Source organism: Diabrotica virgifera, chromosome 9 (genome assembly GCF_917563875.1).
Source record: "Diabrotica virgifera virgifera chromosome 9, PGI_DIABVI_V3a".
NCBI lineage: Eukaryota > Metazoa > Arthropoda > Insecta > Coleoptera > Chrysomelidae > Diabrotica > Diabrotica virgifera.
This window is the reverse complement of record NC_065451.1, coordinates 6630164-6647379: the sequence shown is the minus strand read 5'-3', so window position 1 is coordinate 6647379 and position 17216 is coordinate 6630164. Positions and strand designations below refer to the sequence as shown.

The 17216-nt window shown below is 31.8% G+C and overlaps 1 protein-coding gene across 1 annotated transcript in view; it reads right to left on the bottom strand.

The window, feature by feature from the left end:
* Positions 1 to 17216, bottom strand: part of LOC126892855 (venom allergen 5.02-like) — a 33958-nt gene that overhangs the window by 3376 nt on the left and 13366 nt on the right. The window contains exons 2-4 of the mRNA XM_050662657.1: positions 14950 to 15114; positions 7998 to 8079; positions 842 to 989 (exon numbers count right to left, since the gene is read on the bottom strand). Coding sequence (XP_050518614.1) covers positions 842 to 989; positions 7998 to 8079; positions 14950 to 15114 — 395 coding nt within the window. The remainder of the gene's footprint in view (positions 1 to 841; positions 990 to 7997; positions 8080 to 14949; positions 15115 to 17216) is intronic.

Below are 17216 nucleotides of genomic sequence, written 5' to 3'. Positions count from 1 at the left end.
AAAAGTCCAGTTTTTGTGTGAAAAGTGCAAAATACCTTTACATCCAAAATTTGGTGTTAAATCCTTTCATTCTTTGTAAATTGATACTAATAAAATATATATGATATCTGGTACCGTATATTACTACCGTCCTTTTAAAAGAACATGTCAAAACTTGACAGGTATCGTCATAAAAAAATATATGATTGTGTTTTTTGGTTCCATATGCTATAATTTCCATGAAAATTCGAAATTAATTCAAAATGTTAACAATAAAAGTTTCAGTAATATCTGGGTTAAGGGTAGAGTGACGTTAACACCATTTTAACTGTTTCTTATAACCATCCAAATAACATTTGCTTGTAATTACATTTGGCTTATCTCTTTTACTGCGACAAGTAAAAAGAAAAAGAAAAAAAATAAACAAAAAACAAAGCAAAAAAAACAACCTCTAAACTCGCCAGTACTTTGTGCTGCCAGTCCTAAGCCTGGATAAAGGGTGAAGAGAGGTTGATGTTACCCTTGCTCAGATTACAATCCTGTTTGAGCACCCTGTATTATGTACCTAATGCTTTTCGGTCTCCTATTGTTCGGTCTTGTGAGGTTTCGGTAAAGTGCTTTTCGGTCTAATGAGTTCGGTCTACTGCTTTCGGTCAAATAATTTCGGCCTCTTTACAGTAAACCGTAAGAATCAGTGTTCGTAGTGCCACGCGAATAAAAATTGAAAATAAGAAGAAATCTTTAAACAATTTTGTGGTATAAACTCTTCGGAGACAAGAAAGTATATGTTTAAGACCTAAATATGTAAAAAACTCAACAGCAAGTATAAAACTTATAAACAAGTTAAAGCTATGATACTTACAATCCATATCGCGAAACCCCTGATGACCTGAAGTCCTTTACTTCATTATACCAGGAATTAATTACATCTTTGATAACCGATCTAACGTTTTCGAGATATCCTTTGGTCCATCTTATGCCTAAATTTTGTCCTACCCATGACCATTGGGCTGCAAAAAAAAACAATGTATAAAGTGAAGAATTTTGTATGATATTGGTACAATATCTGAAACCGCGAAGGTCACTTAAGTAGCAAATCAAGGAGAGGGACTCCAGTTGAACAAGTTGGTGCAGAGTAAACATCCGTCTAAAATGAATTGTGCACGAAATTAGTGGCTTTGAGACATTGCCAGATGAAATCGCCGAATGGTGGTTAATTTAAAATACACTTAATACTTTTTTAACAAACATGAATATTACAAGTTCCGTGAAAAATAGGACACTAACTGCACAATCCTTTGAAATTATATACAATGTTTTAAAATATATGAAATTTTACTGTGCTACAGGTAATAAATAAAAATCCGAAAAACCTTTGAAACTGGATTGATCTGACAACGTCGCGTAACTAAAGTTTTCCATTGGTTTGACATTGTAGTGCGGCAGATTCGTGCAAATATTATAAGAATTGTGCATTTATACTGGTCAACAAAAAAAATTGAAAAAAAATGAACAGACACTCTGATGGGTGTTCTTTACTAATTTTGGGTCGCTGAACTCGAATATGACCTCCGTTTTTTTCCATCACCCTCCATTTTTCCGCTCCCCCCTATTCTTGCCAAAATAGTGGTGAAATAGGTAAATTTCGTTTAATTTGCTCATTTCGCCGCGATAAATGCCAACTTATAGATTAAAATTACAGTAAAATAATGATTAAGATTATGTCCAACGATAAACATAATTGGGGATCCGAGGGGGCGAAAAAAGGGGAAGAAAGGGGTATTTTTCTGAAAAAAACGTAAAAAATCAGCATTTTTCAGTATTTTTTTTGGAAAAAAAAGCGACATTACAGGCCTTTTGCCATTTTTTACACCTTCCCAATACCCCCTTGAACCGCCTTGCATCATCATATCTCTCTTTTTCACCCTCCCCCCTTAAAGCCCCCTCGTTCTTCAACAAGAAAAAAAACATAAATATGGATGTACAAAAAAAAAGAAGTTACCTATTTATTTGAAACAAACTCTTATGTGATTTTGATTGTATCTGAGAATTATGACAAAAATATGATTAGACAAGGTGGAGGGGGAGAAAAAGTATTGAAATTAATCATAAGGCTAAGCAATCAAAAAGTCTGAAAAAAAACATACCTGCATCTACTTGGAAATTTTTCTCCTTTTGTAAGCGTCCTCCGGTGTTTCTCCAATTTGAGTCCAACAGTAGTCCGCCAACATACTAGGGTTCCATTTTCCAGCGTATCTCTTCTCCATTTGGGCAATCTGCTGATGAAATCTTTCACCATGCTCGTCCGAAACGGCTCCACAATTTTCCGGGAAAAAACTCAGGTGGGAGTGGAGAAAATGGACTTTAAATGACATATTGCAACCTAAAGCCTTGTAAGATTTAAGTAGCTCATCAATTCGTTGTTGATAGTCATCTGACCTTTTGTTTTCAAGCAAATTGAGACAAACAAAAACAAAAGATTCCCAGGCTCTTTTCTTGACAAACTGTTGGAGAAAGCATCGTCATCAAATAACTGTTTAATCTGGGGTCCCACAAATACGCCTTCTTTGATTTTGGCATCACTTATATGCGGAAATTTTTGCTTCAGTTATAAGAATCCTTTACCATCCCTATTTAGAGCCTTAACGAATTGTTTAAAAAGGCCCAGCTTAATGTGAAGTGGAGGTATAATGATTTTTTTTTGTCTACTAAGGCACCAAAAGCGATGTTTTTACAACCGGGAATATCATTCACGCGCAAGGGCCAGTCTTTTCGCACATAATGTTGATCTTTAGCACGGCTCTCCCATTCACAAAGAAAGCAACAAAATTTAGTGTATCCAGCTTGCAATCCAGTTAATACTGCCACTACTTTGAGGTCAGCACAAACATTCCATTGATGATGATCGTAACTAATTTTTTCCAAAATTTTTCTTAGATTGTCATATGTTTCCTTCATACTGGTTGCATAGGCAACAGGGACCGATGGTAGATCATTTCCATTATTAAGTAAAACCGCTTTTAAACTAGTTTTTGAGGAATCAATGAAAAGTCTCCAGTTTTCAGATACGTATGGTATTTTTAGCTCAGTCATTATTCCTGCAATGTTGTTACAGCTAATTCAATCTTCATCATCATCATCTCGCGAGAAAAAAGAAATGAAGGCGGAATTTCTTTTTCTGAAAAACGTAATATTGACATCTTTCTGCAGGAGATTTTTCTGCTGAAGTCGTGAACCAAGAAGCTCAGCTTTTATTTTAGGCAGGTTTAAATCGCGAACTAAGTCGTTCAATTCCTCCTGAGTAAAAAGTTGTGGTTCGTTCGAACCGTTAGGCGCGTAGTCTCCATCTTGGCTCCCATGTGAGGTCTCCTCTTCCAGTGGTGACGCATTCTGTTCAGTTGCTGATTCTTCATCATCTAGGGTGTAGTTTACGGGTGGTATGGAAACAGGCAGCATATTACTATGTTCCACGGGTCTAATTGCCGAAGGGATATTCGGATAAGTGATGGTACGTTTCGATTTTCGCGAAAATCCAGATATTTTCGTCATACAAAAATAACAGTCCTCGGCATGAGAAGTGCGCTCACGCCAGACCATTGGTACAGCGAAGGACATCGGACGTGATTTCCCACGTAACCACGAACTTAAATTAGTGTAACAACTATTGCAACATAATTTTGGGGCCCATCGCTTGTCTTGATCCCCGACTTTGCAACAGAAATAATGCTCATAAGCTTTTCGAACCATCTTATTTAAAGGTCTCCTTTGATTCTTAAAAGTTACTTCTCCACAAATATAACAGAAAGAATTCACATCATTCTTACAAAAACGCGGCATTGTAACTCCAAAAACTTTACAAAGAAATGTACTTGAAGCATAGAAAAAAAAACACGTGTGCTAAACGCAAACACCTCACTTTTAAAAACTTCGAGACAGTCTGTCTCGAACAACACGCTCACTGCAACTGACAGGTGCTTGCTTGCGAATTCAAGTAGTGTAAAAGTGTAAAAGAGAGAAGGGGGGGGGGTGAAAAAGAGAGATAGGAAGATCTTAATCATTATTTTACTGTAATTTTAATCTATAAGTTGGCATTTATCGCGGCGAAATGAGCAAATTAAACGAAATTTACCTATTTCACCACTATTTTGGCAAGAATAGGGGGGAGCGGAAAAATGGAGGGTGATGGAAAAAAACGGAGGTCATATTCGAGTTCAGCGACCCAAAATTAGTTAAGAACACCCATCAGAGTGTCTGTTCATTTTTCCATGTTGACCAGTGAAGCATATAATTTGGACCACATATACTACACATATAAAGGTTCAAATGAGGCCATCTCAGATTTTACCTTATACAAAAATATCGGACATTCAAAATGGCGAAGATACATATGTGTCTAATGGCACGATAACTTTTAAACAAAAAATCCGACTTTAACCAAATTTCGTATATGGGTTCTTTTTTTAATGTATAAGATCGAGTTCTTGAACCGAAAGAATCGGTTTACCAGAAGTTGTGCTTTTCCTGATCTTTTATGTAAAAATATGTAGTTTATTTTTTCAATTCTTTCACCCTGTATATATTAATTTTTCAAAAAGGTAATACCGGCGTTGAAAAGAGAGTAAAAATATTTTTTAGGAAATATTTTGAACTCTTTAGTTATGTTAATTACCAATTAATAAATGCATAACGTATCTTCACATGTAGGTAAATACCTAGCTATGTCTATGTGCGGCAGATTCGTGCAAATAATAATATAAGAATTATTGTGCATTTAATGGTAGAAGCATATAATTTGGACTACACATACAAAGATTCAAATTTAAATATGAGGCCATCTCAGATTTTGTCTTTTACAAAAATGGCGGGCATTTAAGAGGAAACAGTAGCGATCAACAGGTAGCGAGAACGCGTTTCAAGATTGCGGCTGTAATTTTGAATATTTCTTTGAGATATTTGGCACACTTATTCGTAATATAATAAAGAATGGCGGTATAGAGCCCAATTTGAAAAATCTATTAATATGTGAAAATTACTCTGTAATTAAATACAATATTAAAAAAAGAGCCTGTACCGCCATTAAGAAGAACAAAAAAATACACTTTCTTCAAATAAACTTTTTTATCCGATGCCTAGATTTTGTGTCATTTTGGAACTACTAATGAAATAAAAAATTTTAGTACATAGTTCCAAAATGACACAAAATCTAGGCATCGAATAAAAAAGTTTATTTGAAGAAAGTGTATTTTTTTGTTCTTCTTAATGGCGGTACAGGCTCGTTTTTTTAATATTGTATTTAATTACAGAGTAATTTCCACATATTAATATATTTTTCAAATTGGGCTCTATACCGCCATTCTTTATTATGTTGCGAATATGTGTGCCAAATATCTCGAAAAAATATTCAAAATTACAGCCGCAATCTTGGAACGCGTTTTGGCTACCTGTTGATCGCTACTGTTTCCTCTTAATATGAATCTGCCGCCCATAGGTACATACCTGTGAACATATGTACGTTATGCATTTATTAAATGGTGTAAAATATTTTTTAGGAAATATTTTGAACTTTTTAGTTATGTTAATTATTAACATAACTACAAAGTTCAAAACATTTCACAAAAAATATTTTTACGCTCTTTTCAATGGCGGCACATATTATCTTTTTGAAAAATTAATATATACAGGATGAAAGAATTGAAAAAGAAACAACATATTTTTACATAAAAAAAAAACAGTAAAAACACAAGTTCTGGTAAACCGTTTCTTCCGGTTCAAGATCTCGATGTTATTTATCAAAAAAATAACCTTGATGCCAAATTTGGCTGAAATCGGCCTTCGTTCAAAAGTTATCGTGCTAGTAGTCATATATGTATAGTCGCCATTTTGAAGGCCCGCCATTTTTGTAAAAGGAACAAAAACTGAGATGGCCTCATATCTAAATTTGAACCTTTATATGTGTAGTATATGTGGTCCAAATTATGTACTTCTACCAATAGTTCAGAGAAATAAGGGAAAAAAATAGCCTGTTGGTGACACAACCCCCTCCAGGCCGAAACCAAATTTTTTGAGTAATATGGACATCTATAATAATAACCTATATATTTCCTGCAGCCGATTTTGATGATATACATAGTTATAAACAAATGAAGATCAAAAAACGGTAAATTTTCGCTTTTTTCGTCTATTACTAAGAAAATAGGCATTTTTAACAAATTTGAGAGTAAGAAACTCATAAACGGTATAAAAAACTTCAATATGTCGTTCGCTCAATATGTCTATCCTTATTGGTTGCTTAGAAAATTGCAAAATAAATCATAAATTTTGAGTTTTTATAAATATTCATAACTTATGAAAAAATTAACTTAGAACCTTCTTATTACACAGAATGCTGAGACTTATGGTGCTTAATTCATACCCTAAATTTCGAAGAAATTGGTCAAATAGTTTAAAAGTTATTTAATTTGTTTATCCCAAATATATTTTTTTTTGCAACACTGTAAGTCAGAAAATGATGAAGCTACAGTAATACTTTGGATAGTTTATGGAAGAAGGAAATTTACAGTATTAATTTAATTAAAAAAAATTACAAAAAATAATTATAAATATTGCAAAATTATTTTGCAAAAACATGTGAATTAAATAAATGGGGGGGCTAACTTTGTCCCTAATTGTTCTAGGACAGTTGTTTTTCTTTCTAAATGTGTATAAAAATTCAGTCTTTCTAAATATGAAAAAATAATTTTTCTACAGGTAACGGTTAAAAAGTTATTCTAATTGTTTTTAAGTAAGCAAAAAATCGGCATGTTTTTTCAAAATAATTTTACACTGTTTAAAATTATTTTTTGTCATTTATTTTTAATAATGGTAATAGTATAAATGTTCTTCTTTCATAAACTGTCCGAAGTATGATTGTAGCCTCATAATTTTCTGACTTGTAGTGTTGCAAAAAAAATGAGTTTGGGATAAACAAATTAAATAACTTTTAAATTATTTGACCAATTGCTTTGAAATTTAAAATATAATTTAAGTACAAGAAGTATCAGCATTCCGTGTAATAAGAAGGTTCTAAGTTAATTTTTACATAAGTTATGAATATTTATAAAAACTCAAAATTTATGATTTATTTTGCAATTTTCTAAGCAACCAATAAGGATGGACATATTCAGCGAACGCCATATTGAAGTTTTTTATGCGATTTATGAGCTTCTTATACTCATATTTGTTTAAAGTGCTTAACTTTTTGGTAATAGACGAAAAAAGCGAAAATTTAGCGTTTTTTGATCTTCATTTGTTTATAACTATGTATATCATCAAAATCGGCTGCAGGAAACATATAGGTTAATAATATAGATGTCCATACTATTCAAAAAATTTGGTTTCGGCCTGGAGGGGGATGTGTCACGAGAAAAATCTTATTTCTCTGGACTACAATAAATTCATAATAATTCTTATAATATTTGCACAAATCTGCCGCACATAGGTACATGTGAAGATACGTTATGCATTTATTAAACGGTAATTAACATAACTAAAAAGTTTAAAATATTTCATAAAAAATATTTTTACGCGCTTTTCAATGGCGGTATTAGCTTTTTGAAAAATTAATACATACAGGGTGAAAGAATTGAAAAGAAAAACAATATATTTTTACATAAAAACCAGGAAAAACACAACTTTTGGTAAACTGATTCTTCCCGTTCAAGACCCTAGATCTTATACATCAAAAAAGGAACCTATATACCAAATTTGGTTGAAATCTGACATCTCATTCAAAAGTTATCGTGCTATTACTCACATATGTATAGTCGCCATTTTGAATGACCGCCATTTTTTGTAAAAGGCAAAATCTGAGATGGCCTCATATCTAAATTTGAACCTTTATAGGTGTAGTATATGTAGTCCAAATTATATACTTCTCTCATTAAATACACAAATGTTTCACATATCGGCTGCACTATTGGCTATTACAGATATTTCTGTCAACTTGTAACTTAACAATAAAAATATTGGTATTGACTTACCAGTTCGTCTGCATTTATCGTGGCCGAAGTTACATGTGTTCGTCAAACATTGTGCGATGTTCTCTAGTTCTCTGTTGTAACTCTAAAATGATGGTATTCTATTAGTTTCATTTAGATCCATTAAAATACAAGCCATAAACACAATGTGGTTTTAAAATTTCTATAAACACTGTGGGGATAGTAGAGGAGATAATGACAAAGGTGTGTACTATCCTCTCTGCTTTTTATTAAGGTGACACAGTAGCGATCAACAGGTAGCCAAAACGCGTTCCAAGATTGCGGCTGTAATTTTGAATATTTTTTCGAGATATTTGGCACACGTATTCGTAATATAATAAAGAATGGCGGTACAGAGCCCAATTTGAAAAATATATTAATATGTGGAAATTACTCTGTAATTAAATACAATATTAAAAAAACGAGCCTGTACCGCCATTAAGAAGAACAAAAAATACACCTTCTTCAAATAAACTTTTTTATCCGATGCCTAGATTTTGTGCCATTTTGGAACTACTAATACTACTAATGTGCTGCAGTTAATACTCAATGGAAAGATCGACGGAAAAAGAGGAATTGGTCGAAAGAAATATTCATGGATCCGAAACCTTCGTCAATGGACTGGCTTATCAGCAGATCAATTGTTACATGCCGCACAAGATCGAGAACGATATCGGCAAATTGTTATGGAAGCTACCCACGCCTAAAAATTTGGGCACGGTACTTAAAGAAGAAGAAGAATGAAATAAAAAAAAAAGAATGTGTGTGTACTTTGTACGCACGTAAGAAGTTATACTACTTCTATTATATGATTTCTTAAAAATAAATATACTTTAAACAGTTTGTTTTAATTTTTTTTAAACACCAAACTAATTTTGTGCTTACCGCTTTCAAAAAAATAAAAAAAGTATAGGATTGCACTGGATTCGAACTCACGACCTCTCGATCTCTGGCCGAATTAGTCGAGACATTGAAGCACAAAAAAAGGCCTTACTCTCGATTTTTGGCGCAGTAAGACGGATTTTAATGCAGTTTGGTGCTTTGGATTCGTGAGAATGTCAGGAAATTTTGTGAACTATGTAATGAATAAGAAATCTGAAATTGCATTTGTGCATAAGAAAAATTCATTTCAAAAGAGCATTTTGAAATAGGCAATTATTATAAATTTGCAACCCGGTAAATAGTTGGGCAACATCCCGATTAATTATTTTAATTATTTTTAATTATTTTTAATTATTTTTAATTATTTTTAATCATTTATAAGTCCATACAATAATAGTCTAAGATGTCAATAACCATTAATAATAAACAAAAAAAATTCCTTATGTGGGAATTGAACCAAGTACTAATAGTCCTTTCTTTAACGGTAAAATATTGCAAAACTTTTAAATTTTAAAGAACCGCTTGGATTGACATGAAATTTGGCATACGCATAGCTAACAAGTCAAAGAAAAAAAGTGATATTGTGCCGATATGTGCTTCTGCCCTGGGGGTGGTTTTCACCCCCTCTTGGGGGTGAAATAATATTCGTCCAAAGAAAGTCAGGAAATGGATATACTGGCTAATTTTAAGTAACTTTTGTTCTATAGAGTTTTTTCACTAAGTCAATACTTTTCGAGTTATTTGGCAGTGAATATGTTCATTTTTTTAACAAAATAACCACGCTTTTAGACGGTTTTTCGCAAATAACTCAAATAGTAAGTATTTTGTCGAAAAAACATTCTTAGCAAAAATATAGGCTGTAAAAAATTTAAAAAAATGGTGTATACATCACGTCTCTACACCTAGTAGAAGCAGAGTTATAGCTAATGAAAAATAGATTCATATTCGTCAAATTCCAAATGGAATACTTTAACGTGAAATAACCAAAAATGAAGCACATTTCGGGGAAAACTCATTACAACTTATTTAAAGTATTTAAAAAAAGCTTCATTTTTGTTTTATAAAAAAAATTCTAGCATCAAAATTAAACAAGTTACGCTCAAAATAAAGTTATCCCTTTGGTTTTGGTAAAGAAATCGAGAAAATCACCCCCTAATTAGTATCTTAAATGAACTTAATCGTTACGACTTCACAAGTTTCTTGACTCATGCATATATTGTTTATATGATATGTAAGTTTCATCGGTTCAAAGTCCTTATTATTGAAAGGGCTGTAGTTAAAAGGGGTTGAAAGAGTCAATGATCACGAATGTATACAAATTTAGAAACACCAAATCTTAATCAATTTTTGTCTAACAGAAAAACAAAAAAATACATGATATTCAGAAAAGCAAATCTGACTTTTTTTGTTTTTCGAGATTTTTGGTATCTCTAACAATTTTTAAGTTATTTTGAAAAAAAGCATATTTTTCAAAAATTAAATTTTTAAAATTTTACTTTGAAACCAAATTTTTTAAAAAATAAGCACTTAGAATCGATGAAACTTACAGATCATATAAACGCAACATAAGTAAAATAATTTGTGGAGCGGTAATGATTAATTTCATTTAAGTTGCTAATTAGGGGTTGGTCTTCCCGATTTTTTTTTGCAAAAACAAAAGGGACTAACTTTATTTTGAGCGTAACTTGCTTAAATTTAATGCTAGAAACTTTTTGTAAAAACAGAAATAAAGCTTTTTTTAAACACTTTAAAAAAGTTTTAATGGCTTATCCCCAAAAAGTGCTTAATTTTTTGGATATTTCACGTCGAAATATTCTATTTGAAATTTGGTGAATATGAATCTATTTTTCATTGGCTATAACTCTGGTTCTACGAGGTCCAGAGACCTAACGCGTGCACCATTTTTTTACTTTTTTATAGGCTATATTTTCGACAAAATACTTACTTTTTGAGTTATTTTCGAAAAACCGTCTAAAAATGTGGTTATTTTGTTGAAAAATGAACATATTTTCACTCGCAAATAACTCGAAAAGTGTTGACTTGGTGAAAAAGCTCTATAGAACAAAAGTTACTTAAAATTAGTCAGTTTACCCATTTCCGGACTTATTTTGGACATATATTTTTTCACCCCCAAGAGGGGGTGAAAGTCACCCCCAGGGCAAAAGCACACATCGGCACAATATCGCTTTTTTTCTTTGACACGTAAGCTATACGCATGCCAAATTTCATGTCAATCCAAGCGGTTCTTTAAAATTTAGAGCAAAAAGCGTGAAAGAATGGACTATAACGGATCCGTAGCTAATACACATACCGCTAATCTACGTAGACACTTGCTAGACAACGGCGATATTAGGTAAAAACAAAACAAATTGGTAAGTAAAAATTGTAAAGAAAATTACTACATACTTAAATGTATTATAAAATTAATATATTCCTAAATTTTAGAAGAAACATTCGTAAATAGGTATTATTAATATCTATTAATGTTACTAAATGAAATATAAATATTTTGACGTTTCAAAATTTGACAATTCACTTTTAACTGCAGTGCCTTAAAATTTTTTAAAGCACCGGTGCTTTAGAGTTGCATTTTTAACGCTCCTATGGAGTGCTATAAATTGCATTTGTAACACGTTTGTAGAAAAATATATTTAAAAACACTAATATATTCTTTCCACAACTTTTCTGGACTGATAAATACATAAATTAAAACATTTAGTAACGAACTCCATATTGCCTGTGTGCGCAGATTACTAAAATTTCACCCTCAATGAAATCGCGCCTAAAGAAGTATAACTTCAAAAAGGCAGTATAACTATTAACTAACCTTTGTTGTTTCTCTTCCCACAAATTTTAACACGCAACAACCATACATTACATAACCAAACCGTCAACCGTCCACACCACAGCTGTGCTACAGCTGCCATATTGGATAATTTTTGACATGTCATTTGAACATCCAATCAGAACAAAGTTATAATGCGCATGCGCCCGGATCATAGGTTTTAACATATAAAATTCACACTCATATCGCAAGAAGTATAACTTCAAAAATTTTAGTAGTTCCAAAATGACATAAAATCTAGGCATCGGATAAAAAAGTTTATTTGAAGAAAGTGTATTTTTTTGTTCTTCTTAATGGCGGTACAGGCTCGTTTTTTTAATATTGTATTTAATTACAGAGTAATTTCCACATATTAACATATTTTTCAAATTGGGCTCTGTACCGCCATTCTTTATTATATTACGAATACGTATGCCAAATATCTCGAAAAAATATTCAAAATTACAGTCGCAATCTTGGAACGCGTTTTCGCTACCTGTTGATCGCTACTGTTTCCTCTTAAGTGCTCGGAAGAAATGTTTAAAAAGGATCTAGAAGACATCAATGAAGGCATATCAGTTAACAGAACACTAGAGAAAAATCTCAAATATGCAGACGATACAAAACTCCTTGCGGACAGCAGGAAGGGCCCTGAACAAAAGGGTTTTGACCAAACAAAAATCATGATTTTCTGTAAGAACAAGATTCAAAACACAATCTGCGTTAAAGGAAAAGCTTTAGAGAAAGAACGCAAATACAATTACTTGCAATGTGAGGTAAATGAATAATAAAACGACTCACTGAGATGGCCAGAAGCTCTTTTGAGAAGATTAAAGCAGTGTCATGTAATGGAAAACTGGGAGAACTAGAAGAACTAGAGTATTGAGATGTTACGATTCTCTGTCCTTTTATATGGAATCGAAGCCTGAATAACTACGGACGCAACTGAAAAAGCTTTGACATCTGGTGTTATCGAAGAACGTGGAAAGTATCATGGACACACCACGTAACAAATATGGAAACATTAAGAAAGATGAAAAAAGAAAAATAAATATCAACACTGTGGAGGAAAGAACGAGCTACTTTCAGTGGCGTGCTGGAAGTTGTCAAGCGGCCCGGTGATTTTATAGACAAGCGGCCTCCCATCCTCATTTTGCCTTCTATTATAAAATCAAAAAACAAAAATATTATTTATTTTTAAATCAAACATAAAACTTTGAATTCAATTATTCTTTTTAATTTGCTATATTTTTTTATTTAAGAATAAGCCATCTTACAAAAAATAATAAATGACATGTGTGACAATATTGTATGCAGTAAGGCAGAAACCATAATTTCCTGAATAAATATAATATGAATTTCATGTAATTAAGGTAAAAGTAAAATAAAATTTTGAGAATTTTTCAATTATGTATTAAGTTGAATTTTAATAAATCAATTATACAAGAGAGTACAAATACAAGTACAGTGCAAATACTTCAATTTAACAATACTTAAAATTTAAAATAGTTGTTATCTGAAGTCCGTCAATAGAGGTTCACCCTCTGGACATTGCAACCCACATGGGGCAGAATTATATGTTGCCTGAAGTTAAATCTGGGAAAATTTAAAACATCTAACTTTAAAACAACACTATGTACAATCTTTGTAAGCATAAACTACTTTAAAAGGTATTGCCCTATTACTCTGGTGGCACAGGCATGCTATGTTGAATTTAGAACCTAATGATGGAATTCTTATTCCGAAAACGTTTGTTGTCTTGATGCAACCCCTTTTTAGGGATATTTTTAAATATAGCTTTTACAAACAAATTTTACATTTTTTGTGATTCATGGTATACAGCCAGCTACAAGAATTCAATTTTTTTGTGGATTTAATATTTAAAATGTTAATATAAAGCAATAATCTAAACTCTAAACTTTAGCAATTATTTTATAAAATAAGTACTTAACTCTTGATCAATAATATCTGCATTAAAGTTGATCTTTAAGCAAATTCGTCGATTATTTCATCATTTTTCAGCTCATACAAAGCTTCTTTTTCTATAACCTTTAGCATAAATGTTTCTAAGTGATCTTGTGCTAAAGTAATTTTTAACCGATTTTTTATGTATTTCAACGTTGAAAAGCTTCTTTCGCTTTTGCAAGATACTTAAATCACAGTGTCACTGAAAGAGTTAATAAATTCTTATACTATTTAAATTTGGATAAGCACAATGATATAAGTTGTACTTATGCAAAACAGCTTAACAGCAAGCTATACAATCTTACACTTTTTATTACCACACGGAGGTGAAGTTTTCACGATATCAACAACATTGGCATTTGTTACTTTATGTTCATTATCACTTAGATTATTAATATCATCCTTTATATTTTCTGTAGACTGAACATATTCATCATTAACTCGACCTTCTATAATTTCAGTATTTTGCAAAATCCCATTTTTTAATACAATCCATTTATCAGCAAAATCCACTAGTTCTTCTGTAATTGCAGTCGCAGATAATATGGTAGGATATTTTTTTTATTTTTCAGTAAATGATTTAAATGCCGTTAAAGCTATACCATTTTTTACTGTATCAAAATTTCTAGGATATAGAGTGCTTACGAGTATATCATCATAAAACGATTTGTCTTATGTGCAAGACGTTTTTCCATTTTTTATTCTGCAGAGTACATACATGTTTGAAGGAAATTGGAACACCATAAAAATATACTTGTATGTATGAAAATAACTATTAGGTATCAGTAGAAATCTATTTTTAGGTATATAGAGTCTTATTCATTTACTTAAACTGTATTTTACAATTAAAAATAATTTAAATTTTTTTGAAATGATTTTATTAATATTATTAGCAGAATTAACATTCGATTAGAAATTAAAAAATATTTATTTTGTTACATCTAAATTTTTTTGTGAAAAGACCTATTTGATCGGCCTCAAGAGGCCGCGGCCTCTCGGTGATTGCACCGATTCATTTATATGGCCAGCACGCCACTGGCTACTTTGATCGCATACTAAGAAATGACAAATATGAGTTCATGCTATTGGTTATACAAGGGAAAGTGCAAGGAAAAAGAAAATTGGTGGACGACGCACGTCCTGATGTTGGAAAAATTTAATGCAGTGGAGTGGAAAATAACAATATAATTCTTCAACACCGCTGCAGACAGAATAAAATGGGCAGTGATGGTCGCCAATGTCCTTAAAGGACGAGGCACATGAAGAAGAAGACATAACACTTACCAAAGCCTTCATATTTGAAGCTGGAGGTTGATTTCCTCGTCTTTCTTGTCCAGTGGCGACCTTATTCCTAAGACTGTTGTGAAGATGTAAAATATATCTTCTGTCGTCATCACTGAGTTGTATCGGTCGGAAGTTTGAGCTACATTGTGGGCCGGGACCACAACCCTAAAAAGAATAAAAATACGAGTATAATGATTACAAATATAAAATTTTCAAGCGCTTTCATTTTGAAATCTTAATTTTCACTTTTGAACCTAGCTGGGAAATAGACGAAGGTAAACAAATCAGAAGACTTTTTAATTCAATATACAGGGTGTCCCGAAAATATTGGTCATAAATTATACCACAGATTCTGGGGTCAAAAATAGGTTAATTGAACTTTACTTACTTATATACAATAGTGCACACCAAAAAAGTTACAGCCCTTTGAAGTTATAAATGAAAATCAATTTTTTTTCATATATCGAAAACTCTTAGAGATTTTTCATTGAAAATGGACATGTGGCTTTTTTATGGCAGCAGCATCTTAAATAAAAATTAAAGTAAAATTTGTGTACCCCATAAAAAATTTATGAAGGTTTTGTTCCCTTAAACCCCCCCAAACTTTTGTGTACGTTCCAATTTAATTATTAGTGTGGCATCAATAGTTAAACACACTGTTTTTAAAACATTTTTGTCTCTTAGGACTTTTTCGATAAGCCAGTGTTTATCGAGATATTTTGAATATTTATCAAAAAAGTTACAGCCCTTTGAAGTTACAAAATGAAAATCAATTTTTTTTCATATATCGAAAACTCTTAGAGATTTTTCATTGAAAATGGACATGTGGCATTTTTTATGGCAGCAGCATCTTAAATAAAAATTAAAGTAAAATTTGTGTACCCCATAAAAAATTTATGAAGGTTTTGTTCCCTTAAACCCCCCCAAACTTTTGTGTACGTTCCAATTTAATTATTAGTGTGGCATCAATAGTTAAACACAATGTTTTTAAAACATTTTTGTCTCTTAGGACTTTTTCGATAAGCCAGTGTTTATCGAGATATTTTGAATATTTATCAAAAAAGTTACAGCCCTTTGAAGTTATAAAATGAAAATCAATTTTTTTTCATATATCGAAAACTCTTAGAGATTTTTCATTGAAAATGGACATGTGGCATTTTTTATGGCAGCAGCATCTTAAATAAAAATTAAAGTAAAATTTGTGTACCCCATAAAAAATTTATGAAGGTTTTGTTCCCTTAAACCCCCCTAAACTTTTGTGTTCGTTTCAATTTAATTATTAGTGTGGCATCAATAGTTAAACACACTGTTTTTAAAACATTTTTGTCTCTTAGGACTTTTCGATAAGCCAGTGTTTATCGAGATATTTTGAATATTTATCGAATCCACCACATATTTGTATATGGTTAAGTACGATTAAAGAGACCTGTTAATAATCTGAAAATGTATTTATACTTTACATTTTTAGGTATATTTTGAAAAAGAAGCCACATCTCGATAAAAGGTGACTTGTCAAAAAAAGACTAAAAGGCAAAAAAGTTTTAAAAACACTGTGTTTAACTAATGGTACAACAATAATAGTTTAATTGGAACGTACACAAACATTTGGGGGGTTTAAAGGAACAAAACTCCCATAAAATTTTTATGTAAATATATTAAAAAAGAAGCCACATCTCGATAAAAACTAGCTCATCGAAAAAATACTAATAAACAAAAAAGTTTTAGAAACGTTGTGTTTAACTAATGGTACCACAATAATTAATTAGAACGTTCACAAAAGTTTGGGGGGGGGGGTTTAAGGGATCAAATCCTCCATAAAATTATTATGGGGTGGACAAATCTCACTATAATTTTGTTTTAAGATGATCCTGTCATAAGAATGATATATGTCCATTTTCAGTAAAAAATCTTTAACAATTTTCGATATATTGAAAAAAATCGATTTTCATTTTGTAACTTCAAAGGGCTGTAACTTTTTTTATGAGCACATTTGTACTAAGGTAAGTTAGGTTAAATCGAACTATTTTTGACTCCAGAATGTGTGGTATAATTTATGACCAATCTTTTCGGGACACCCTGTATAACAGCGGAGTGATTCCCACAGATTGGCTCAAATCCATCTTTGTCGCAATACCTAAAAAACACAATGCGAGAAAATGCTCAGAATATTGATTAATTAGCCCAATGAGCCACACTCTTAATATTTTCCTCAGAATACTTCACAACAGAATTAGACGCAAATGCCAAGAAGATCTCGAAGATACCCA